Source organism: Leucoraja erinacea, chromosome 2 (genome assembly GCF_028641065.1).
Source record: "Leucoraja erinacea ecotype New England chromosome 2, Leri_hhj_1, whole genome shotgun sequence".
Taxonomy (NCBI): Eukaryota; Metazoa; Chordata; class Chondrichthyes; order Rajiformes; family Rajidae; genus Leucoraja; species Leucoraja erinaceus.
The window spans coordinates 83,559,946-83,587,464 of NC_073378.1; the positions used below are offsets into that span (position 1 = coordinate 83,559,946).

The window sequence follows — 27,519 nt, forward strand, 5'->3', positions numbered from 1 at the left end:
GAACTGCCACTTGTCGCCGTAGCGGCCCATCGGGGAGCGGATTCCTCTGGAGTTGGAGGGGGAGGGGGGTATTGTGCTGTTTGATCGCCCCCTGCTATCCCAGGGACAGGGAGACAGGATGAGGGCGGCCCGCAGAGGTGACAGCGGAACCTCCGGTCGGTCCTCGACGAAAGGGGAACTAAATCCCCATTCATAAAAGAGAAGTGGAGGGTACATTGCTCGGGGGAGTAGAAATCCCAAGACAAAGTTGAGTGAGCGTTCACCGAGGGTGGCCCGCAGAGGTGACAGCGGAACCTCCGGTCGGTCCTGGAAGAAAGGGGAACTAAATCCCCTTCATAAAAGAGAAGTGGAGGGTATATTGCCCGGGAGGGTATATCGCCTACCTGGAAGAAACCGGACATTTTTTCCAGGATGTCGTCTGCACACCAAAGCTCAGGTTTGGCGCCAAACGCACGTCGCCTCTGCTGCACACGGATATAAGAGTGTGAAAATGTCGCCTTAGGCCGCCTAAGGGCATGTAGCCCCGCTAGGGTGACATGAGTGTGAGAGGTGATTTAATGCTGCGGTCACATTTACAAATTCAGGAATTCATTCAACACACTGCATTTCATACAGACATTTATTCTGCAAGAAAAAAGTACATTGAAGACTGAAACTCGCGACCGAGGAACTGCCGGGATCAAGGTGCAAACTCGCGACCTTGCGGATATGAGCCGAGCACTCTACCACTGAGCCAGCCATTAAAATCTACGCAAAAAAATTTCCATTCCGAAGACCGACAAATTCCGAATTACGAAAAGTGTCTGGTCCCAAGGCTTTCGGATAAAAGGTTGTGCACCTGTATTCACTTTTTTACACCAATACACTGTTCTTAACAACAATCTACCCATCATGTGAAACTTTATAAATAGCAGATATACCATAGATGATTTCAAGACTGAAAGTCAAAAACTTTTTTCATAATAGACACATTTTCATCGTTTTCCCACCATTTTGGACACCAAACGTGTGATATTAAAAACTCTGCCACATTTAGTCCTGAATATTTCATTCATAAACTTCATATGGCCCCTCATACATATATTTTTTGATAATGGTCAAAGGAAATATCTTCATCTATACAGTAACATAAAGGTAATACAGTACAGTAAAGATCCTATAGTAGATTTTTTCTTGTATTGCAAGTTAATATATCAAAAACATCATGGTGTCAAAAACGCAACATCCGTTTACGATATATTTCCCGACTTTTTAAAATAAAAATAAAAATTTCTTTGACATAAATTGGTCATGAAAAGTAAGAAACTGAGCCAATCTTCAATTTGGCAACACACTGTCTCTTGTTTATCTTTTGTACGGACCAAGCCCGCTAACTTATTTCCTTTGTGTCAACTTCGGGTAACTCCGCAACGACCGTTACGGAGACATTTTACTTACAAACAAATCAGCCCAAATCAAATGATCTGACGAATCATCGGTCATCGATGTCGCTCAGATCCATAAGGTAATGTACCATTTAGATCGCATCGGTGAAAATCCTTGGCTTTCACTGGGACACCAAAACGAACGTTTTTTTTAGTGTCCACGCCAACATACATTTGTGTGTACGATGTGTAACGCGCGTTGCGGTGTCCACTCAGATGGATGCAGTATTCTACAACATGATCAGGTAAATGAAGTAGAAAAGGTGTTTGCAATTTTATTCATAAACATAGAAAGGAATAAGAAATATGTTTACTTACTATGCCAACCAGGTGGACACCACGCAACAACGTTACACAAAATGTATATGTGTATTCTATTGCCATTTTCAGAAACCTGCCATCAATATGCTATCTTTTCTTATATTTGTTGTTGATGCTTTGTTAGTCATGAACCCAATAAAGTGTTTGTCAACTTTTTTGAAGGAATTTGAAATTTGACCCCATTTGTCACATTTTTGGGTGCAGTATTGTAAAAAGGCACATATGTTTCAAACATTACAGACCCAACCCGCAGAGCCTCTTTTGACCAGACAATTGCAGCAAATTGTGGACGCAGCCCAGACGATCCCATAAATCAAGATCCCTTCTATTGACTCCATTTATACCTCATGCTGCCTCAGCAAGGCCAGCAACTTAATCAAGGACGAGTCGCACCCTGGTCACTTTCACTCCTAGCCTCTCCCAACAGGCAAAAGATATAGGAGTGTGAAGATGCACACGTCCAGATTCAGGGACAGTTTCTTTCTAGCTGTTATCAGGCAACTGAACCATCCTACCACAACTAGAGAGCAGTCCTGAACTACTATCTACCTCATTGATGACTGTCGGACCATCTTTGATCGGATTTTACTGGCTTTATCTTGCAATAAATGTTATTTTCTTATCATGTATCTATACACTGTGAATGGCTCTATGGGAATCATCTATCGTCTTTCCTCTAGTTGGTTAGCACGCAAAAATAGCTTTTCACTGTATCTCGGTATACTCGACAATAAACTAAACTGAACTGAACTCCCTCATCCCAGGAATTTCCTAATGAATCTCTTTAGGACAGCCTTCAATCTATCTATATTACTAAAAGTCTGATCTTGACCGCTTTTGGCCCACTGTGCTGCGATTTCCGAGAGAACGCCGCCACCTACAGCCGTCATTTTTGGCCACCTCGATCAGAGCCCACGTCTGCCTTCCTGGACCAGAGTATTTTTCCCATCGATGAAAAATCAGAGAGAAATTAATGTTTTTTAAAAAATCACCATTCTCTCTGCTGCCCCTGCTGGAGGGAGGGGGATGACTATAAAACCAGGAAGTGGTGTGCCTCAATCAGTCTCTGCAAGCTGGAGGGCACTCTGAGCTCTGAATGACAATGAACAAATGTCTACACAACTGTAAGTACCCTTAATGTGGTTTGAAAATGAAAATATGGTTAGTGTGAAGTAAAAAAAGCACTGCCTGCAAATGGTTGTTTGGGGGGTTTGGGTTGAAGTAAAAAGGCACTCTCTCTCTCTCTCTCTCTCTCCCTCCTCACCTCTCTCTCCCTATCCCTCTCTCTTTCTCTCTCTCCCCCCCCGTCTCTCTCCCTTTCTCTCTCTCTCCCCTCCTCTCTCACCCCACCTCTCAGCCCCCTCTCTCCTCTCCCCCCCTCCCCCCCCTCTCCTCTCCCCTCCTCCCCCCCCCCCCCCTCTCCTCTCCTCTCCCCCCCTCCTCTCCTCTCTCTCCCCCCCTCTCCCCCTCCTCTCCTCTCCCCCCCCTCCTCTCCTCTCCCCCCCTATCTCCCACTCTCCTTGACCCCCCCCTCCTCCCCTCTCCCCCCCCCCCCTCTCCTCTCTCTCTCTCTCCTTTTTCTCAGGCTCCATCCCCTCCCCCACCGTCTCTCCCCTCCACACACCCTACCCCCTTCCCTCCACTCCCCCTCCCTGCTCCCCCCACCTCCCCCCCCCTCCCCTCACCTCACCCTCCTCTCAGCACAACCCCTCTCTCCCCCTCTCTCTCTCCCCCTCTCTTCCCTCTCCTCTCTCTCTCCTCCCCTCTCCTCTCTCCCACAATCTCTCTCCCCTCTTTTTCTCCTACCCTCCATCCCATCCCCCACTGTCCCTCCCCTAACCCCCCCCCTCCCCTCCACATACCCTACCCCATTCCCTCCACACACCCTACCCCCCTCTCCCTCTTGCCCCCTCTCTCTGTGTCTCTGTCTCTCTGCCCCTTCTCTCTCTGCCCTAACTCTCTACACCCCCCCCCCCCCTCTCTAGATGTTGGGGGCTATATGTCAGTAGATAGGGTGGTTATGGGGTAAAAGGAGCAAATAATATAATATCAAGGGGGGTAATTAGCGTGAGTGCGGGAGGTGGGGGGGGGATAAATAGTGTGTGTGACGCTGCATGCCGCCTCCCCCCCCACCACCGCATGTTGGGGGAACAGACCCAACGGGTCTGCACTTGGTCTAGTACAACAATATTTGCAATATGCAATATTGCAATATGGTTCTGGTCCCCTAAATTAGATTATTGCAAAACTGCAATGTTGCACGTGCACAGTACTCTAAATGTGGCCTCATTAACACCATATAACTATATACCAATTACAGCACGGAAACAGGCCATCTCGGCCCTTCTAGTCCGTGCCGAACACTTATTCTCCCCTAGTCCCATCTACCTGCACTCAGACCATAACCCTCCATTCCTTTCCCGTCCATATACCTATCCAATTTATTTTTAAATGATAAAATCAAACCTGCCTCCACCACTTCCACTGGAAGCTCATTCCACACAGCTACCACTCTCTGAGTAAAGATGTTCCTCCTCATGTTACCCCTAAACTTTTGTCCCTTAATTCTCAAATCATGTCCTCTTGTTTGAATCTTCCCTACTCTCAATGGAAAAAGCTTATTCACGTCAACTCTGTCTATCCCTCTCATAATTTTAAAGACCTCTATCAAGTCCCCCCTTAACCTTCTGCGCTTCAAAGAATAAATACCTAACTTGTTCAACCTTTCTCTGTAACTTAAGTGCTGAAACCCAGGCAACATTCTATTAAATCTCCTCTGTACTATCTCTATTTTGTTGACATCTTTCCTATAATTTGCCGACCAAAATTGGACACCATACTCCAGAATTGGCCTCACCAATGCCTTGTACAATTTTAACATTACATCTCAACTTCTATTCTCAATGCTCTGATTTATCAAAGGCCAGCACACCAAAAGCTTTCTTTACCACCCTATCTACATGAGATTCCACCTTCTATGCGCAGTTTTTCCTAGATCCCTCTGTTCAACTGCATTCCTCAATTCGCTACCATTTACCATGTAAGTCCTATTTTGATTTGTCCTGCCAAGATGTAGCACCTCACACTTATCAGCATTAAACATTCAGCCCACTCTTCCAAATGGCCTAAACCTCTCTGTAGACTTTGAAAATCTACTTCATTATCCACAACACCACCTATCTTAGTATAATCTGCATACTTACTAATCCAATTTACCACACCATCATCCAGATCATTTACGTATATGACAAACAACAGTGGACACAACACAGATCCCTGAGGCACCCCACTAGTCACCTGCCTCCAACGTAACAAACAGTTTATCCATCATTACTCTCTGGTATCTCCCATTCAGCCACTGTTGAATCCATCTTGCTACTCCAATATTAATACCCAACAATTGAACCTTGTTAACCAACCTTCCATGTGGAACCTTGTCAAAGGAAACTTACTGAGGTCCATATAGACAACATCCACCGCTTTACCCTCATCAATTTCCCTAGTAACCTCTTCAAAAAATTGAAGAAGATTAGTCAAACATGACCTTCATGGCACAAATCCATGTTGGCTGTTCCTAATCAGACCCTGTTTATCCAGATGACCATACATATAATCTCTAAGTATCCTTTCCATTAATTTGCCCACCACTGACTTCAAACTAACAGGTCTATAATTGCTAGGTTTACTCTTAGAACCTTTTCTAAACAATGGAACAACATGCGCAGTACGCCAATCCTCCGGCACCATTCTCGTTTCTAATGACATTTGAAATATTTCTGTCATAGCCCCTGCTATTTCTACACTAACTTCCCTCAATGTCCTAGGGAATATCCTGTTAGGACCTGGAGACTTATCCACTTTTATATTTTTCAAAAGTGTCAGTACTTCCTCTTCTTTGATCCTCATAGTTTCCATAGCTACTCTACTTGTTTCCCTTACCTCACATAATTCAATATCCTTCTCCTTGGTAAATACCAAAAAAAAGAAATTGTTCAATACTCCCTATGGAATTGTTCAAACACCCTATGGAATTGTAACAAAACTTCTAAATGGCATCCCCTTTACGACTTCTGTTGGCCAGGGAATTTTTTTATTTATTTGTCATCTTAGGCAACTTAAAAATAATGTAAATGTTTACCTTGTTTTAATAATCTTAAGCTTTTTCAAAAGCGTTTCTTTTTTCTCTTTTGCCTTCTTTGTCAAGTTTTCTCCCTTTAGTATCTCGTTTATAAATATGTCAATATCTGCAAAAGAAGGAAGCATATTCATATTGAAATTTAGGAATAAGAACCCGCTCTGTGCTGAACCAACTGTGCTAGTTGGTGCCCTATTAGAAATTCAAAACGGAATTCTTGAGGATCTTGCAAGTGCCATCTTGCAAATGAGAGTCCTTATGCGCATGTGAGTGCTGACAATAAGAATTAGGTTGTTCAAGCGGGACTGGTTTCAGCGAGCTTGTGAGTAATTCATTTTCCTGGATTTAAAAATCAGTACAAAAGAACTAATCTCATATCTTTTCACTAAAGCAGAAAATGCTTGACATTAGAAATATTTTCAAAATATACTGTATGCGTCAAATTTATCAGGGGGAGAATTTACTAAATAGGTCAATTTCAAATGGAAAACAAAGGGCAAAACTCGAGACAGGCCAATATATTACACAAAATGTGACCCATTGGTATATATTTATCTAATGTTATTTTAGCAGAATTAAGGTCCAAGTTTCATAGAAAGTTGTTTCTCACAAACAGGTTTAAAGAAGATCTGTCACTAACTGCTCATGTCACAATTCACGTTCAGCTAACTGCTCAACACTGAATTGTGACAATCGATCTTTAACATTCTTAAGGGACACAAAGTTTCCCTCCATTCTGACGGCTGAAATTCCGTTGCGAAAAATATGTAATTTATTACCAATGCATGCACTATATTTCTCAACTGCAATGAAACTGGCATTTTATTTTGATTAGGCTTTTGATTATGTGAAACAGATCCAAAAAGATTCTCCTTGCTGATGACATTAGGTTCTCTATGAAATTAGTGAAATGGTATAGCCTAGTTCAAAGGGCCTGCATTTCGCATAATAGGCTTAAACAACTGGTACTTCTCATTCTTGAGTAGCACAGATTTTAGTGAATTTCATATCAGCAGCATTTGATTTGGTTCAAATATAACATGTAAGAAGCAACCACAAGTGCATTGACTAACAAACATACAAATGAATTTCCCATATAATATAAAGTAAATAGGGGGGATGTTATTGGGAGAATGCTTCATCTCAGTTAGTCTGGAGTCATCAAATGTTTTTATTTGAGTAATAAGAGAAACACTATTTTTGGTTTTCTACATTAACTCTAAGATTTCATCTACGATTAAGGAAGTATTTGTCCCTATCGGCGAAGATATGACTGACAGACACAATTTACTGGCTCATTTTTTCTTGTCTATTCTTTCCTGTGATGAACCTCACAAAATTTACAACTAAATTGACAGCCTCACTTAATCTTGCGCACTTACAGTAGTCACTTTCCAGTGATTCAGTAGGGCAACATTCTTAGGCAGAAGATTGTTGTGTAGGTCAGATGTCAAAATACAGCCATTTAAAACCAGATTTGTCCAAAAGTTGGATATTCCTGGAGGGATGGCGAACCACTGATTCTCCTCTTTTAGAAACATAGAAAATAGGTGCTGCAGTAGGCCATTCGGCCCTTCGAGCCTGCACCGCCATTCAATATGATCATGGCTGATCATCCAACTCGGTATCCTGTACCTGCCTTCTCTCCATACCCCCTGATTCCTTTAGCCACAAGAGCCACATCTAACTCCCTCTTAAATATAGCCAATGACCTGGCCTCAACTACCTTCTGTGGCAGAGAATTCCAGAGATTCACCACTCTCTGTGTGAAAAATGTTTTCCTCATCTCGGTCCTAAAATATTTCCCCCTTATCCTTAAACTGTGACCTCTTGTTCTGGACTTCCCCAACATCGGAAACAATCTTCCTGCATCTAGCCTGTCCAATCCATTAAGAATTTTGTAAGTTTCTATAAGATCCCCCCCTTAATCTTCTAAATTCTAGCGAGTACAAGCCGAGTCTATCCAGTCTTTCTTCATATGAAAGTCCTGACATCCCAGGATTTGCTGCTTTGTTTCATGGTCCACTTGTCTACCTTCTTCATATTTGAAGAATATGCATCAATAGTAGAATATTTGTACAAATGAGTAGATAAAATAAATATTTTTCAAATAATCATTTTAAATATATTTCCTTGGAACTTAGGAGGGCACTTCAGTCTATCAAATTAAGACTGGTTCACAGAACAATATCACCTTTAATTTTCCCGAAACATATTCTCCAGATTCCCAACAACTACCCTAAAATTCGATAAACAATAGACAATTTACAGTGGCCTAATAACTATTTAACCTGCAGATCTTTGGCACCAGAGAGAAAACTAGAGCTACTGGAGGAGACACATATGATCAAAGAGAAACTATGCAAACTGCTCACAGAATATTCTAGAAGTCATAATAGAAGCTAAATAATTTGAACTATAAGGCACCAGCTCCAGAAATCTTCCCAGTGTTCCATCCCACTGTCAATAGTTAAAGAAAATTCAATTTTTAATACGGTTTCTCGCTCAAAGATGCTGGAATTTTTGCAGCAAATTAATTCTTAATTGTCTATGTTTTTAATCTATTTATCCATATAATTTAAAGATCTAATATTTGTCTTAGGCAGTCCATTAGTGCAGAGGATGACGACCTTCCACTCCAGTTTTGTGAACTCAGATCTGGGTGAAGATTCCTTTACAGAATCCAGAGACCATTCCAAAAATGAGCTGGTGGTGCTTGGAGAGGAGGATCTATCTCTCTCTCTCTCTCTCTCTCTCTCTCTCTCTCTCTCCTTCTCACTCGCTCTCTCTCTCTCGCAGTTAGGAACCACGGATCCCAGAGTTGATTCAGATGTTACATTTTTACAAAGGAGACTTTGAGAATGTCCTTGAACCATTTCTCCACAAAATGTCTTCAATTGATGAAACTTGGAGTAGAATTATTCTCAGGAGTCCTGTGAATCTGGTATCAGCTATACAGATAATGTGATCTACCCTCTGGAACTTATTCAATAGATCAAAGATTCAAGGCTGGTTACATCAGCAATGTTTTAAGTTATGTGGCAATAAGATGGGATAGATTATTGTAGGTCAATTAATATGTATTTATGAAGTTACTGGCAATGCATCAGCAATACATTGAAGAAAAATATTTTGCAAAGGCATGAATAACAAGTTAACAAAATGTGTGCTCGTTCTTGCCAATGCAATTTACATCAAGATTTCTACGTAATCAATCAGAACATAGGAATATGAAGAAAAAAATTAACCCTAACTGCTGAATCAGACTTTCCCCATGTAATAGATTTATTACAACTTCAATTAAAATGATTATTTCACAAATTCTATTCTAAATGGAAACAACAAGATCATCCCCATCTGTGGATGTCAGGAATGTGTGAAGAGGTAATAAGTGCAATAACGCATGCAATTGTATTAATTTAGCTCTTAAGACAAAATAAATCTTACGCAGCTATTATTTGAGAAAACATAATAATTTATTTATGCAATCTAATTTGATGCACACTGAGAAAACTTAAAATAAGACCATCATCTGAATAATTGCTGGAAAGTTAAAATTCCAAATTGGATTACACTCTAATCTACAAAATGCTTGTTATAGCCAATTAATGGTCATCATATATCACTTTGTTCATTAAACTTCAACAAGTCTTTTGCACAAATTTTCAAAGCAACGTCCAAGCCTGTGAAAACAATCAATTTCAATCAATAATTTTTGAGTGGAATTTTACATAAAATAAAAACTTACATATCTAAAATGCATCACACCTGGGTAGCAACAGCATAAACAAAGTACTGGAGTAACCCAACGGGTCAGACAGTATCTGCGGATGGAACGGGTAGGCAATGTTTCGGATTAGGACCCTTCTGGAGAAAGATCCCAATCCAAAATGTTGCATATCCATTCTCTCCACAAATGCTGGGTGACCTGCTGATTTACTTCAGCCCTTTGTGTTTTGCTCTAAATTCCAGCATCAATAGTTTCTAGTGTCTCGTTAAATACATTATACTTTCTCTGTTTTAGGTTGATTTAATATTGAAAAGAGTGTCTAGCGTTGTTCAAAGCCGCCCAATTTTAGATTCATTTGTGTGGGAAGATGAATAATATTGTTGGATAATTAATGACAAAACAGCTAAAAATTAGTTTAGTTTATTGTCACGTGTACCGAGGTACAGTGAATGTCCAGTCCTTGTGCACTGCCCCGAGAACCTCCTGCTGTCTGGGGCTGGGATGATTGACCAACAATTGGAATTATCCTCATTTACGTGAGGTACCACTCCAACAATTGGAATGTTTTCTGTCAATGCCCTTTGACATCAGTTTTACTTGGGCTCCACAATGCCAAACAACCAAATGCAATCAATTTGATCTAATGTCTGGAATCTTTGGACCAATGCCAAAATAAACTCTGAAGCTGAATAGTTGCAGTGTAATCCAAACCAGAGGTTGGTGAGCAGATCATTGATGAGGAAGTACAGCATGATAGTTCCTCAATATCACTTTTCTGTTGATTGAAGTAGACTAATTTTGTTTTAATAAACTGGGTGAGATATGTCCTGCCTTTTTGTGGTTGGCATATACCGGGCAATTTTTCACTTTGGATATATGCCAGTGCAGCATTTTATTGAGAAGTGTGTGAGAAGTGAAGCTGATTCTGGAGCATGGGTCTTCAGTATGACAGCTGGAATGTTATCTGATGCCACAGCCTTCGTTGTATCTCAGCCAATTGGCTGAAAATTGGCTTTTGGGACTTACGAATGATTTGAGGAGCAATGCAGGATGGGTCATCCATTCAGCACGACAAATTATATATTGTGGCACCAGCTTCAGCTTGGTCTTTTGCATTCGCATGGTAGGCCCTGCCATAATTATGGATTGGTGTGTTTGTGCAATCTTCTCTACTTTTAGTTGTTTAATTTTCTACCTCGATTGATGACTAAATGGGGCAGAACTGCAAAGGTGTAGCTCTGCCTATCACATGTAACCTGAAAATAGGAATTCAATGACAATAGACAATAGGTGCAGGAGTAGGCCGTTCGGCTCTTCGAGCCAGCACCGCCATTCAATGTGATCACGGTTGATCATCCCCAATCGGTACCCCGTTCTGCCTTCTCCCCATATCCCCTGACTCCGCTGTTTTTAATAGCCCTATCTAGCTCTCTCTTGAAAACATCCAGAGAACCTGCCTCCACTGCCCTCTGAGGCAGAGAATTCCACAGACTCACCACTCCCTGTGAGAAAAAGTGTTTCCTCGTCTCCGTTCTAAATGGCTTACTCCTTATTCTTAAACTGTGGCCCCTGGTTCTGGACTCCCCCAACATCGTGAACATGTTTCCTGCCTCTAGTGTCCAAACCCTTAACAATACACAAGACAATGAAAATGGCCCATGGGTCATGGGTGTATCTGGGAGTTCAGGCCCATGGGTGTATCTGGGAGTTCGTCTCTGCACAAGTCATGTGCCAGTCACTTCTACAAATACTGTTAGAGACAGATGTCACAATCATGCTGCCTATCCCAGACACAACCTGGTACTATGATCTCTTCCCCAATGGAGAAACCAAATACAGATTGAATGATTAAACAGCAGAGCACTTATTTTATAAACACATGAGGGGGAAAGTGCAACTAGAGAGAGAGTGGGACCTCTCAGAAATCAAAGCAGTCACCTCTGTATCTACCGAGGAGAAAGAAAGTAGGACAGAGGAAATTGAAGCAGTCACTGGAAGTGTATTGAGAGCAGTCAGAGTTACTGTCGAGGAAGTATTGAAGTACTAAAGGAGCTGCACGTCACGAAATGGAACTAAGCCATGTCGCAGAGACAAAGCACCATAAGGAGAGAGAGAAGGGGGCTCGACGACTACCAACCACCGCCAGTCTCCACTGCCCACGTTGCACCAAGGTGTGTGGATCACGGATCGACCTCTACAGACATCTGCAGACCCACAAGTAGACGACCCTATGGAGAGGACAGTCATACTCGTTTTGAGTGACCGCCGATGATGATGACTGAAGGTACTGTCGTGTTTGAAGGTAAACAAATCTCCAGGGCCTGATCTGATATCCGAGGACATTGTGGGATACTAGAGAGGGAATTGCAGGAGCCCTAGTTCAAATTTACATATCGTCTTTAAATACCGGAATACCGGAAGACTGGAGGGTGGCAAATGTTGTACCTCTTTCAAGAAGGGCTGCAGTGAAAATGCTGGGAACTATAGGCCAGTGAGCCTAACATCTGTAGTTGGGAAGTTACTGGAGAGTATTCTGAAGGATAGGATATACAGGCATTTGGATGGACAAGGGCTGATTAAGGATAGTCAGCATGGTTTTGTATGTCGTGTCTCACAAATCTGATTGATTTTTTTGAAGACGTGACCAAAAAGGTTGAGGAGCGTAGATGTTGTGCGCATGGAATTCAGTAAGGCATTCAACAAGATTCCGCATAGTAGGTTGCTCTGGAAGGTTAGATCGCATGGGATTCAAGTAGAGATAGCTGAATGGATAGCAAATTGGCTGCATGAAAGGAAGCAGAGGGTGATGGTGGAAGGTTGCTTCTCAGGCTGGGTGCCAGCGACTAGTGGTGTGCCTCAGGGTTTGGTGGTGGGCCTGTTACTGTTTGTCATCTACATCAAAGATTTGGATGAGTACGTACAGGCAAAGATTAGCAAGTTTGCTAAAGATACAAAAGTTAGTGGTTTTGCAGATAGTGAAGATGCTTGTGAACGATTGCAGCAGGAACTGGATCGATTGTCCAGGTGGGTAGAGGAATGGTTGATGGAATTTAATACAGAGAAGTGTGAGGGGTTACATTTTGGGACATCGAACAAGGGCAGAACCGACACAGTAAGCATCTGGGTAATGTTGTAGAGCGGAGGGATCTAGGAGTACAGGTTCATGGTTCCTTGAAGGTCGAGTCGCAGGTAGATAAGGTGGTCAAAAAGGCTTTTGGCACTTTGGCCTTCAGCAATCAGAGTAGTGCATGTAGAAGTTAAGGGGTTGTGTTGCAGTTGTACAAGACGTTGGTGAGACCACATTTAGAATATTGTGTTCAGTTCTAGGCACCATGTTATAGGAACGATAATGTCAAGCTTGAAAGGGTTCAGAAAAGATTTACGAGGATGTTGCCAGGTCTAGAAGGTGTGAGCTATTGGGAGGTTGAGTAGGCTGGTTCTCTATTTCATGGAGCGCAGAAGGATTAGGGGGGATCTTATAGGGGTGTATAAAATCATGAGAGGTATAGATTGGGTAGATGCCGATCGAGTGCCCAGAGTAGGGGAATCGAGGACCAGAGGACATAGGTACAAGGTGAAGGGGAAAAGATATAATAGGAAACTGAGGGGTCACTTTTTCACACAAAGGGTGGTGGGTGTAATGAACAAGCTGCCAGAAGAAGTAGTTGAGGCTGGGACCATCCCATCGTTTAAGAAACACTTAGACAGGTACATGGATAGGGCAGGTTTCGAGGGATATGGACCAAGCACAGGCAAGTGGGACTAGTGTAACTGGGACATTGTTGGCCGGTGTGGGCGAGTTGGGCTGAAGGGCCTGTTTTCGCACTGTATCACTCTATGACTGACTCTAAGTGACAATGAGCTTCCCCATCCCACCCCCATTCACCCATTTGTGGCCTCCAGCTTAGTTTTAGTTTAGTTTAGATACACAGTGCGGAAACAGACCCTTCGGCCCATCAAGTCCGCACCGACCAGCGATCCCTGCACATTTACCCTACACACACTTGGGACAATTTTATATTTATAACCAAGCCAATTAACCTACAAACCTGTACATCTTTGGACTGTGGGAGGAAACAGAAGATCTTGGGAAAAACCCTCACAGGTCACAGGGAGAATGTACAAACTCCATATAGACAAGCACCCGTAGTCAGGATCGAACCCGGGTCTCTGGTGTTGTAAGACAGTAGCTATACAACTAAGCCACTGTGTCGCCCAACAAAAAGGCCAGTCATAAGCTTGAGGACCGCATCTTATCTTCTGTCCTGACGTGTTACAGCCTTGCACACTCAAAACAACTTTCTTTAACTTCAGGAATTAATTGTTCATTTCTGTCTATAGAATTGCCATAATCTTAGTTCATTGGGGGTAGAGTGCTGACATGGATAGAAAATTGGTTGGCAGACAGGAAATAAAGAGTAGGGATTAACGGGTCCTTTTCAGAATGGTAGGCAGTGACTAGTGGGGTAGGGCAAGGCTCAGTGCTGGGACCGCAGCTATTTACAATATAAATCAATGGCATCAATGATTTAGATGAAGGGATTCAAAGTAACATAAGCAAATTTGCAGATGACACAAAGCTGGGTGGCAGTATGAACTGTGAGGAGGATAATGAGAATGCAGGGTGACTTGGACAGGTTGGGTGAGTGGGCAAATGCATGGCAGATGCAGTTTAATGTGGATAAATGTAAGGTTATCCACTTTGGTAGCAATAACAGGAAGGCAGAATATTATCTAAATGGTGTCAAGTTGGGAAATGGAGAAGTACTAACAGATCTGGGGGTCCTTGTACATCAGTCAATAATATAAGCATGCAGGTACAGCAAGCAGTGAATAAGCATGCAGGTACAGCAGGCAGTGAAGAAAGCGAATTGCATGTTTGCCTTCATAATAAGAGGAGTTGAGTATAGAAGCAAAGAGGTCTTACTGCAGTTGTACAGGGCCCTAGTGAGACCACACCTGGAGTATTGTGTGCAGTTTTGAGGAAGGACATTCTTGCTATTGAGGAAGTACAGCGTAGGTTTACAAGGTTAATTCCCGGGATGGGGATTGTCATATGCTGAGAGAATGGAGCAGCTGGACTTGTATACTCTGGAAATTAGAATGAGAGGGGATCTTATTCCGTTCCAAGATGGCGCCGGTGTGTGTGGCCTGCCGTCAGTTGCTCCCGGAATTGTGTGTGCTGTTTGTAATTGTTTCCATTCTTACCCTGGATGTCGACTCTCTGTTGGTCTATGATCGCCAAACTCTGCTGGATCTTTGTTCAGTGGACTTGACTGGTGGTGGCCGCGGTACGTTACCCCCTCTTCTGGCAAGGGCCCCGACTCGCCTTTGCCTTGTCCTGGCTCCACTTCCTCGGCGTAAGCGTAAACGTCGCCGGGGTAAACGCGGCGGCCGGTTGGTGAGGCTGAAGGCTTGTCTGGCGAGTTTACCTGCGTCTTCCTGGAGTGGGATTGGTCGTTCTCTTATTCTTCCTCGACGCTCGTTGGACCCTGATGGCTGCTGCCTGCTGCCTGCCGTTGGCCCGGAAGAACTGCTCCTCCCTTGTGGCCCCTCCTCTCCTCGACCCCGCAGGCGTGGTTTAAATCTCCTCAACTTGCGGCCCTTGTGCCGGGCTCCCCTGACATCGGACGCCGTGGACCAGCCTGTTCCTGTCAAGATTGCCCTGGTGAACGCTAGGTCGCTGGTGAACAAGACTTTTATTTTGAAAGATTTTTTTGAATCCAGAGGGTTAGATCTCCTCTGTGTAACTGAGACATGGCTGGGTGTTGGTGAGTCCAGCGCTTTTGCTGAGATGTTACCCCTTGATTGCTGCTATCTTAACTCCCCGCGGACGTCGGGCAGAGGTGGAGGACTAGCTACTGTCTTTAGGAGTCATTTTAAATGTAAACAGCTATTGCTTTCATCCTCTTTAGCAAGTTTTGAATTAAGTTTGTTTGAGCTGGTTGGCTCTAACACAGTGTTGTGTGCTCTGGTCTATCGGCCTCCAAAGTATAATAAGGACTTTTTAAATGACTTTTCTATTTTCCTGGCTGAAATCATGCCTAGATATGACCGTGTACTTATTGTAGGGGATTTTAATGTTCACGTGTGTTGTCCTGAAAAGCCTATGGCAAAGGACTTTTTGAATCTCATTGATTCATTTAGTCTTGTACAATCTGTGTCCGGGCCCACACAAGAGCATGGTCACACACTCGATCTTGTTCTATCATACGGTTTGCCCGTTTCTAATCTAGTGATTTGTGATGCCGTGTTTTCCGACCATATGCCTGTGTTATTTGAGGTTATTATTGCACCTACTGCAGTTCGACCTCGCGCTCCTGCTCGGCACTGTCGTGTTGTTAGCCCCTCCACTGCTGTTCAGTTCTCGGCTGCTTTTGCTCTGAACTCCATCGTTCCTGAGTCTGTGTGTGATACAGAGGAGCTTAGCTCATGGCTTCACTCCACCTGCCAGACTGTTTTGGACACTGTGGCTCCATTGAAGTTCAGGCAGCCTAAAACTAAATTTGAGCCCTGGATGAATGACACGACTCGTGCTGTCAGGCGCGAGTGTCGTAGAGCTGAGCGGAAGTGGAAGAAAGACAAACTGCAGGTGTCATTTCAAATGTTGAGGGAGAGTTGGTGTCATTATCAGAAAGTTGTGAAAGCTGCTAAGAGGAAACATTTCTCAGGTATTATCCTCTCTGACTGCCGCAGCCCTCGTGTTTTGTTTAACACCATTAACACAGTTCTTAATGCCCCGCAGGCAGTCTGTATGGAGGCGTCCCCTGCTGTGTGTGAGAACTTCCTCCGCTTTTTTGTTGATAAGGTCGCTATGATTAGAGCTCTAATCCCACCATCTGCTTATGACCCCTCGGTATCTGTTCCATGCATGGCTGTATTTGATCATTTTAAGCCGGTGTCTCTCTCCTTTTTGCATGAGATTGTTGGTCGTTCAAAGCCCTCAGGTTCTCCGAATGATGCTGTTCCTCCTCGGCTGTTTAAGGAGGTGTTGCCCACTGTAGGACCATCTGTTATCGCTGTCGTTAATAGCAGTTTGTCCTCGGGTGTTGTTCCTGCGCTTTTTAAACATGCAGTAGTACAACCCCTGATTAAGAAACCTGCTCTTGACCCTGCAGTTCTTGGGAATTTCAGGCCTATCTCCAAACTGCCTTTTTTATCAAAAGTCCTAGAGAGGATCGTGCACAGGCAATTGATGGCCTTTTTGGAGGAACATGACGTTTTGGAGGTTTTCCAGTCCGGTTTTAAGTCCCGGCACAGCACAGAATCGGCCCTTTTGAGGGTTTTTAATGATATTTTTTTGGCTACTGATCAAGGTGACTGTGTTGTCCTCGTGCTTTTAGATTTGTCAGCTGCCTTTGACACAGTGGATCATGAAATTTTGATCTCCCGTTTGGAGCAGTGGGTGGGTATCAGGGGCATAGCACTGGAGTGGTTCAGGTCGTACTTGGCTGATCGAACTTTTTGTGTCAGCCTTGGGGACTCTGTATCCTCCTCAGCTCCTCTCTCGTGTGGAGTCCCACAGGGCTCAGTTCTTGGCCCTCTCCTCTTTTCACTCTATTTGCTCCCACTCGGTTCCATCCTTAGGAAGCACGGGATTTCATTCCACTTTTATGCTGATGACAGTCAGCTTTATGTGCCTCTGGGAAAAGGGGGTGTACACTCTGTCGGGCTCTTGCTTGAGTGTCTCAGTGACATAAAGGCCTGGATGTCACTGAACTTTTTAAAATTTAATGATGACAAGACAGAGGTAATGATCTTTGGTGGCACCTCTGGGCCCCCCCCTGTTGATCTAGGCTCTTTGTCTGCATATCTCAAACCTAACATCACGAACCTGGGGATTAAAGTGGACCCTGAGCTTAGATTTGACTGTCAGGTAAGGGCTGTTGTTAAATCTGGTTTTTTCCATCTGAGGCAGCTGGCAAAAATAAAGCCGATTTTGTCAAGGCAGCACTTTGAGACGGTAATCCACGCCTTTGTTACCACCCGGCTGGATTACTGCAATGCACTGTATCTGGGGGTTAGTCGGTCCTCCATCGCCCGTCTCCAGATGGTACAGAATGCAGCTGTTCGTCTCTTGACTGGCACACGAAAGCATGATCATGTTTCTCACCTTTTGGCCTCTCTCCACTGGCTGCCTATTCAGTATAGGATTCGTTTTAAAATTCTTTTATTTACTTTTAAATCCCTAAGTGGTCTTGCCCCGTCCTACCTATCTGAGCTTCTTCACCCTTGTTCGCCGTCCCGCTCTCTCAGGTCAGACGATCAGCTGCTCCAGATTGAGCTAAAGACTAAGCGGAAGCTCAGAGGGGACCGTGCTTTTGCTGTGTCGGCTCAGAGATTGTGGAATGAATTGCCTCTGCACGTTAAACAGGCCCCTTCTCTAGCTGTTTTTAAATCACTCCTGAAGACATATCTATTCTCCATGGCCTTTGTAGACCAGTGAGGTGTTGAATTGTTTATTAACTTTATTTGCTTGGTTTTGCTGCGTTGTTCGTACTTGTGTTTTATGTTTTTTTTAATTTATTGTTTGGATTTTTGTATGTAATTTATGCGCCTCGTGTTAGTTGTATGTTCTGTTGTTCTGCCTGTTTTATGATGTCTTGCTTGTTTTCTTTTTTCTGTACAGCACTTTGGTCAGCTTTGGTTGTTTTTAAAGGTGCTTAACAAATAAAGTTATTATTATTATTATTATTATTGAAACATATATGATCATTAAGGGTTTGGACATGTTAGAGGCAGGAAACATGTTCCCGATGTTGGGGGAGTCCAGAACCAGGGGCCACAGTTTAAGAATAAGGGCAAGTCATTTAGAACAGAGATGAGGAAACTCTTTTTCACACAGAGAGTTGTGTCTGTGGAATTCTCTGCCTCTGAGGGCGGTGGAGGCTGGTTCTCTGGATACTTTCAAGAGAGAGCTAGATAGGGCTTTTAAAGATAGCGGAGTCAGAGGATATGCGGAGAAGGCAGGAACGGGGTACTGATTAGTCAATTCCCCCACCCTCGGGCTCCTCCTCCTCCCCTTTTTCCTTCCTTCTCCCCTCCCACCCCCCATCAGTCTGAAGAAGGGTTTCGGCCCGAAACGTCACCTATTTTCTTCGCTCCATAGATGCTGCTGCACCCGCTGAGTTTCTCCAGCAATTTCGTGTACCTACTGATTAGGAATGATCAGTCATGATCACATTGGTGGTGCTGGCTCGAAGGGCCGAATGGCCTACTCCTGCACCTATTGTCCATTGTCTATTTCAATCTTACTACTAACATTGTCGGGTCTGTGGGGCATGTCTCAAAACATTGTTATTTATAACACATAGTTTGGAGTTTTTTTAAAATGTAATGACCATCTAACTGTCACTTTACATTAGTTGGTTTCACTCTATCAGTAATATTCTATTTATTCTATATATTTCTTGCTTCTGAAAAGAAACTTGTGTTCTCTATTTTTCTAGCTCTGACATGTCTCTATCCACTGATGCGCCCTGGCCTCCTGTGTGTTCACAACATTCTCAGATTTTATATCAGATTTCCAGAGAATTTTTTTATTTTCATTCCCATCGGAACGCAGCCAGCTGGATGGTACCACCAAGTCATAGCATGGGACAATTAGGTTTACATGGGTCCATTTCCTTTCTATTTTTAGTGCTTCTTTCAAGTGTTATTCAGCATGGATTAACACCAATGTATCTGCTGGGGGACACAATAGATGGTTTGATCTAAAGCAACAAAATATTATGGGGACTTGAGCCACATTTTAAGACTCCAAAGAGTGCTCCCTCCCATCTGTATAAATTTTAATGCCTTTGCTTCGTCCATCTTGTCAGTAGGATGGTATATTCCCAAGGATTGTGGAGGAGTAGTCTAAACGTTGCAACATATGTTTAGAAACATAGAAAATAGGTGCAGGAGGAGGCCATTCGGCCCTTCGAGCCATTCATTGTGATCATGGCTGATCGTCCCCTATCAATAACCCGTGCCTGCCTTCTCCCCATATCCCTTGACTCCACTAGCCCCTAGAGCTCTATCTAACTCTCTCTTAAAACCATCCAGTGATTTGGCCTCCACTGCCATCTGTGGCAGGGAATTCCATAAATTCACAACTTTCTGGGTGAAACAGTTTTTTTCTCACCTCAGTTTGTGCATCAAGCTCTTGCCTGATGGTCAGCTCTCCCAATTTAGGCAATTTCCCTAGACTTTGTGAAGAATGCAAACTGAATAATTTGTGTTATATAAAGCATGATATTCAAACATGGATAGTTTATAGAAATTACTATTAAATTAATGACATCATGTATGCACATTATCTTCAGCAAACCTTTTGTGTTGCTTATTCTAAACTTGCATTTCACCAACACAAACAAAGGAAGTAATATTAACAAGGTCCCATGAAAGTACAAAGTATGTATCTACTTTCTTCAATAAATATTTGGATTTTCATATTTCAAGACTTTTTGCAATTATCGCCTATTTTTTGTGATAACAGCACTGAGCGTTTAATTGTTTCGTTGGCGATGGGGATGGTGAGGGGAATACAAAGCATCGTGGCTGGCGCATAATAATATGTATGAGAAATAGAAGAGTTCCTTATTATTCATCCAAGATGGTGCGGCCGGGTCCAGTCGCCATCGTGGTAGCTGCGCAGAAACTGTGCGTATTTTTAACTTGCATGTTCTTTTAAAATTTATTTCTAAGTACTAACTTTCTACCACTAACAACGTATGACAGGGAAACTCTCTTAAAACTAAACTTTAGCATAACCGGAAAGTATTTAAACACTGTACTCACCGATCCAGCGTGGCCAGCAGAGATCAACAGAGCGTGCCGCGGCAACAACAATGGGAGCGAGGCTCCAAGGAAAACCCGGAGAAAACATTGGGGTCAGCGGGGTGGGGGGGGGATTCGGAATAGGCTGAGAGCCCTAGCCTTCCGTCCACCTCTGCCCAGCATTCTTCTGGCGAACGTCCAGTCCCTGGAGATTCCAGTGTGACATAAGGAACTGCAACATCCTCTGCCTGACCAAGACATGGCTGACCTTGCTGGTGCTGAATCAGGTAATCTGCCCAATCGAGTCCTTCACTGTTTACCATGCCGACAGAACAGAAGAATCTGGGCAATCCAAGGGTGGAGGAGTCTGCTTCATAACCAATAATAACTGGTGCAACTCTGGAAATATTCAGACACTTTCTCGTTACTGCTTGCCGGACCTGGAGCATCTGACGATCCCATGCCGTCCATTCTACCTTCCCTGCGAGTTCGGCTCAGTGATCGTCACAACCGTCTACATCCCACCGCATGTGGACACCGATGTGGCACTATCGGCCCTACACGATGTGCTATGTCAACACCAAAACAAGAACCCGGATGCGGCTATGGTGGTGGCTGGAGATTTTAATAAATCAAATCTCAAAAAGGTCATGCCTAACTTCACGTGTGCCACCAGGGGGGAAAGAACCTTGGACCACTGCTATACGCCGTTCCGGAAGGGCTACAAGGCCGTTTCACTCCCTCCTTTTGGAAAATCTGACCATATAACCATATAACAATTACAGCACGGAAACAGGCCATCTCGGCGCTACAAGTCCGTGCCGAACACGCTGCCATTTTCCTGCCGCCGGAATATAAACAAAGGATAGTACGGGAAGCGGCAGTGACGAGGAACGTAAAGCGGTGGTCCGACCAGTCAGAGACCATGCTGCAAGATGCACTGAGCGATGTCGACTGGAATAGGTTCCATGCAAGCTCCAGTGACGTCAGTGAGTTCGCGGAAGCAGTCACGGACATCATTGCAACAATAGCTGACGCAGGCCATGGACCAAAAAGTCACATGGACTGAGCTCTGGCAGGCTGAACCACAGCGCATTAAGTTCCTGGTCCAGGCAGTGTATGATGACCCGCCCAGCCCATCGAACCTCCATCTGGGGCAAAGCGGAATCTCCAGATTGCCCGCAATGCTCAGGCAAAGGGACGTTGGAACACATCCTGAGCTGTTGCCCAAAGGCCACATGGCGTCACGACCAGGTTTTCAAACCCATTACAGAAGCCATCAGCATGGGAATCAGCAGCTGCAGACGGGAACGCCCCACCACCCAGATGATCACCTTCATGAAGGCCGGAATGCAGCTGCCGAGAACCACAGCAGCCAGGAATCCGTCAGGAATCCTGGCAACTGCGCAGGACTGGCAGCTTTCCGTAGACCTGGTGAAACAGCTGAAGTTCCCACAGCACATTGCCACGACCACCCTGAGGCCAGATATCTTCCTGGTCTCAGAGGCGACCAAAAACATTGTCTTGTTGGAACTGACAGTGCCGTGGGAGGACCGTCTGGAGGAGGCCCACGAGAGGAAGATGGCCAAATATGAAGAGCTGGTCATAGACTGCCGCAAGCAGGGCTGGAATGCAAGGTGTATGCCCATCGAGGTTGGCTGCAGAGGTTTTGCAGGGCAATCGCTTTACAAAGCCTCGAGTGCACTGGGCATAAATGGAGTGGCGAGGAGAAAGGCCATCAAGAACATCACAGATGCAGCGGAGAAGGCCTCGAGATGGCTCTGGATCAGGAGAGGAGGTCCATGGGGAGGAGCGAATGCCACCTGAACACGTCGTGGTCTGATCACGGCTGGGTCGCCTGGGTGAGGGTGTCTGATGTTGAAAGACCCGAAACACCCAATGACCCCAGGTTACATCACTGATGATGTGTTCAGGAGCATCTATCGATGTATTTGTATCACGTGTGCCACCAGGGGGGAAAGAACCTTGGACCACTGCTATACGCCGTTCCAGAAGGGCTACAAGGCCGTTTTACTCCCTCCTTTTGGAAAATCTGACCACGCTGCCATTTTCCTGCCACCGGAGTATAAACAAAGGATAGTACGGGAAGCAGCCGTGATGAGGGGCGTAAAGCGGTGGTCCGACCAGTCAGAGGCTATGCTGCAAGATGCACTGACAGATGTCAACTGGAATATGTTCCATGCAAGTTCCAGTGACATCAGTGAGTTCGAGGAAGCGGTCACGGACTTCATTGCAACAATAGCTGATAACATCGTCCCCACGGTAAGGGATAGCACCTTTCCTAATCAAAAACCCTGGGTGGACAGGTCTATTGGCGTTGCCTTGAATGCCCGCACTGTTGCTTACAACTCTGGCCTGGCATCCGGGAATATGGACCTCTACAAGGTAGAGTCCTACCGACTGCGAAGGGCAGTGAAGGATACAAAAAGGAGGTACAGGGACAAGATGGAGTAATAGATGGAGCAGCAGGACACCAGACGCCTTTGGCAGGGGCTACGGACCATAACTAACTACCGGAGCAGCTCCCCCTCAATCGGAAGTGCCGGCATCTCGCTAGCTGGAAGTGCCGGCATCTCGCTAGCTGATGACCTGAACTCTTTCTACGCATGACGATTTGAGATGGGCACGAACATCACCCCGGGCATGCGAGTACTTAAGTCTTAACAACGCTCACCACAACCTCTCCCGCGCGTGGCTGGCCAGCAAGGCTGGAGGGAGGTCCTACGCCTTCCTCCCTCGCAACATGGACCCGCTACAGTTCGCATACCGTCTGAACAGATCCACGGACGATACGGTCTCCCAGGTTCTGCACACTGCTCTCTCTCACCTTGACAGCCAGAAGGGGGGGGCTACGTGAGGATGCTGTTCATTGACTTCAGTTCAGTCTTCAACACGATAGTCCTCACCAGACTTGCTGAGAAGTTGCTGGAATTGGGGCACAACACCCCCCTGTGTGCCTGGGTCCTGGACTTTCTCACCGCCAGGCCCCAGGTAGTCAAGATGGGAGGAAATACATCGAAGAACCTCACCCTGAACACAGGATCCCCCCAGGGTAGCGTCCTCAGCCCCCTATTGTACTCCCTGTACACACATGACTGTGTTACTAGGTTCGGCTCCAACTCTATAATCAAGTTTGCTGATGACACTGTGGTGGTGGGCCTGATCTCCGATAACGATGAGAAGGCCTACTGGGAGGAGGTGGCCGATCTGGCACTCAGACGTCAGTACAACAGCCTCCTCTTGAATGTCAAAAAAACTAAGGAGCTGATCGTGGTCTTTAGGAGGGCACAACATCCGAGGACGTACACACCACTGAAGATAAATGGAGATACTGTGGATAGGGTGAACTGCTTTAAATACCTGGGAGTCCAAATCTCAGAGGATCTGACATGGACATCGCCCGCTGCTGCACTGGTGAGTAAGGCAAAGCAGCGCCTTTACCACCTCAGGCAGCTGAGAAAATTCGGAGTCTCTCTGAGGATCCTCCAGTGCTTCTACTCAGTGGCTGTAGAAAGCATCTTGTCCGGAAACATCACAATCTGGTTTGGGAACTGCTCTGCCCAAGACAGGAGAGCTCTGCAGAGAGTAGTGTGCTCGGCCAAACGCACTATGGGAACTACACTCGCCCCCCTGTAAGAACTATACATCAGAAGGTGCAGTTCCAGAGTCAGCAACATTATGGGGGACGCCTTCCACCCCAGCAAGACTATTCCAGCTGCAACGGTCAGGCAAACGCCTCCGCTGTCATGCTGTGAAAACAGAGAGGATGAGAAGGAGTTTCTTCCCAGAGGCCATTAGGACTGTAAACTCTTATCTCACCAGGGACTAACTTACTATGTCAATTTACTGTTGTGTGGTGTCTTTATAAAATTGCTGTTTTTTTCTCACAAATATGTAATTACTGATTCTGTTCTATTCTGTTCTGTAGGGGTTTTTTTTTTTTGCACAATCCACAAGCATTGCCACTTTTCATTTCACTGCACATCTCGTATGCGTATGTGACAAATAAACTTTACTTGACGACTAAAAACAGAAAATGGTGGAAGAACTCAATCAGTTAAGCTGCATATTGGAAAGAACAAACAGTTCCGAGGAAGGGTTGCAGAACTGATTTTATTTTAGATTTCAACGTCTGCAGTTTTATTTGCTTCCAGAGTTAATTATTACATTCCACAAGTTTCAAGAAAATTGAAGAACTTTTAAGATCGTATACATCTTGTTTATTTGACGTGTGTTTGAGGAATTTATATACAATAAAAATAATCAAACATGTCACAGTTGAGCTGGGTTAGGAACAGTGAGTGGGCTTCAGCTGGTAAAACGCACACAGTAGGTTGAGCACCCGAGCGGTACAGGTGATGGGGTGTGCAGAGATCAGCACCGCTAAGCAACCCCGACTCCGCTGAATAATCCTCGCTAAACATTTGCCACCTGTCTATTCGTGGCAACGAATGAAAAATCCGTATTGCCGGGGGGACAAGATCCAAGTCTACACTGGGGTTAAGCTATTGCAAGAGGGGACCCTCTGCGATATTAACTTCTCCAAACATCGCTGCAACTTCCTCTTCTCACTTTCCCCAACCCTGACCAATACAAGCGAGTTCTAGTGAACTTGTGTTTACCTATAGAAGAAACTATCGAATCGACTGAAAGCTAGAGGGGACATGCACAGAACTGATCGCGGTCAGGTTGCGAGGTTGTATGTTTTACCTGTAATCAGGCTCTTTATGTCCTCGGGGATTTGCTGCATCTTCGCCCGCCTTCCCTTCCCTTTCCTTCCCTTCCCTTCGGTGTCACCGGACAGTGCTCGCTCGCCCGCGCGCTCGCTCCACGCGGAAGTAAGTGCCGCTCCCAACCAACGGCTGCCGACAGCGCACGCGACCGCGCACGCACCGCCGGCCGGCCGGGAGCGTGGACACACGTCGCCGACGTCACTGTCAACGTGCCTGATTAGACCCGAAGTGGTCGCCGCCCTCCCTCCCTCCATCAACGATTATAGAGCCAGGACCCTTGCCCTCCCTCCATCAAAGATTGTAGAGCCAGGATCCTTGTCCTCCTTCCCTCCCTCCATCAAAGATTGTAGAGCCAGGACCCTTGCCCTCCCTCCCTCCCTCCCTCCATCATTGTAGAGCTAGGATCCTTGTCCTCCCTCCCTCCCTCCCTCCATCATTGTAGAGCTAGGATCCTTGCCCTCCCTCCATCAACGATTTAGAGCCAGGATCCCTGCCCTCCCTCCATCAACGATTATAGAGCTAGGATCCTTGCCCTCCCTCCCTCCCTCCATCAACGATTATAGAGCCAGGATCCTTGCCCTCCCTCCATCAACGATTATAGAGCTAGGATCCTTGCCCTCCCTCACTCCCTCCCTCCATCAAAGATTATAGAGCCAGGATCTGCCCTCCCTCACTCCCTCCATCAAAGATTATAGAGCTATGATCCTTGCCTTCCCTCCCTCCCTCCATCAAAGATTATAGAGCTAGGACCCTTGCCTTCCCTCCCTCCCTCCATCAAAGATTATAGAGCTAGAATCTTTGCCCTCCCTCCCTCCCTCCATCAAAGATTGTAGAGCCAGGATCCTTGCCCTCCCTCCATCAATCAAAGATTGTAGAGCCTTTGCCCTCCCTCCATCAAAGATTGTAGAGCCAGGATCCTTGCCCTCCCTCCCTCCCTCCATCAAAGATTATAGAGCCAGGATCCTTGCCCTCCCTCACTCCCTCCATCAAAGATTATAGAGCCAGGATCCTTGCCCTCCCTCCATCAAAGATTATCCATCAAGCCCTCCCTCCATCAAAGATTATAGAGCTAGGATCCTTGCCCTCACTCCCTCCCTCCATCAAAGATTATAGAGCTAGGATCCTTGCCTTCCCTCCCTCCCTCCATCAAAGATTATAGAGCTAGGATCTTTGCCCTCCCTCCCTCCCTCAAAGATTATAGAGCCAGGATCCTTGCCCTCCCTCCCTCCCTCCATCAAAGATTATAGAGCTATGATCCTTGCCTTCCCTCCCTCCCTCCATCAAAGATTATAGAGCTAGAATCTTTGCCCTCCCTCCCTCCCTCCATCGCCTTCGGTCCGGGTCAGAGGCACAAAATGCCGGAGTAACTCAGCGGGACAGGCAGCATCTCTGCAGAGAAGGAATGAGTGACGCTTCGAGCCGAGACTCCCCTCTGTCTATCTTCAGCAAGGCATTTGACAAGGTTCCGCATGGTAGGCTGCTCTGGGCTGCTCTGCTCATAGGAAGAAACTACAGATGCTGGTTTACACCGAAGATAGACACAAAATGCTGGAGTAACTCAGCGGAACAGGCAGCATCTCTGAAGAGTAGGAATGACTAATAATTCGGGTGGAGATCCAGCAGACAGAATTAGGGGAGAGGGAGACGAGATCTGGAAGGTGTGGAAATGACAGATCAAAGCAGAGGATAGTCAAGGAAATGTAGAATGGTTATTATTAACTGAGGGGAAGGTAACAGCCATTAGACAGGGAGCTGCAGGATGGCGGGTGCTGCTTGGTGTCTCATCCCTGAGTTGGCATTGACGTAGGAACATAGTTTGGGTTAACAGCTTCTTAATATCCTCTTAGCAATTGACAGTCTGTGTCGACAATTTAAAACCGTATAACATTTTTAGTTAGGCTATATAAGAAGCCCTTGTTCAATTTCACAGAATATATTCCTTAAACACAGAGTTGCGAAATAAAATAAAGATCACTAATCCAAATTTATACTGCAAGTGTACAATTTACTCCTACTTCATTGTTTAGATGGACATCTTTCTACCTTATTCTAATTAATATTATCATCATAATGCCTTTCTCCCACCCCCACTGCCCAATAATAATCTATGGGTCAACGCTATTGTCTCAAGACTGGATGTAACAGCAAGTTTCACATTCAAAATACTTTGGGTTATGAATAAGAACTAGTTAGAAGGGAGGAAATTGTTTACCGTACCATTGAACTCACCTTCATTGCTGTAGTAGTGCAAAAAGATTAAACATCAAGAAAGGTGCAGATGCAGAAAATCTGAAATAAAATGGAGATTGGTGGCAACACCAGGCAGTATCTATGGGAAGGGAAAGCACGTTTCTCAAAGACCCTTTGTCAGAACTTGGAAAGAGAGAAAACCAA

At 45.1% G+C, this 27,519-nt stretch overlaps 1 protein-coding gene across 1 annotated transcript in view; it reads right to left on the minus strand.

Moving 5' to 3' along the window:
* The window catches only part of skap2 (src kinase associated phosphoprotein 2), a 240,483-nt gene extending 215,219 nt beyond the window's left edge, over window positions 1-25,264 (minus strand). Inside the window, exons 1-2 of the mRNA XM_055659744.1 lie at window positions 25,103-25,264; window positions 5,884-5,989 (exon numbers count right to left, since the gene is read on the minus strand). Of these exons, the coding sequence (XP_055515719.1) occupies window positions 5,884-5,989; window positions 25,103-25,142 (146 nt within the window). The 5' untranslated portion in view covers window positions 25,143-25,264. The remainder of the gene's footprint in view (window positions 1-5,883; window positions 5,990-25,102) is intronic.
* Between the last annotated feature and the right edge of the window lie 2,255 nt (window positions 25,265-27,519).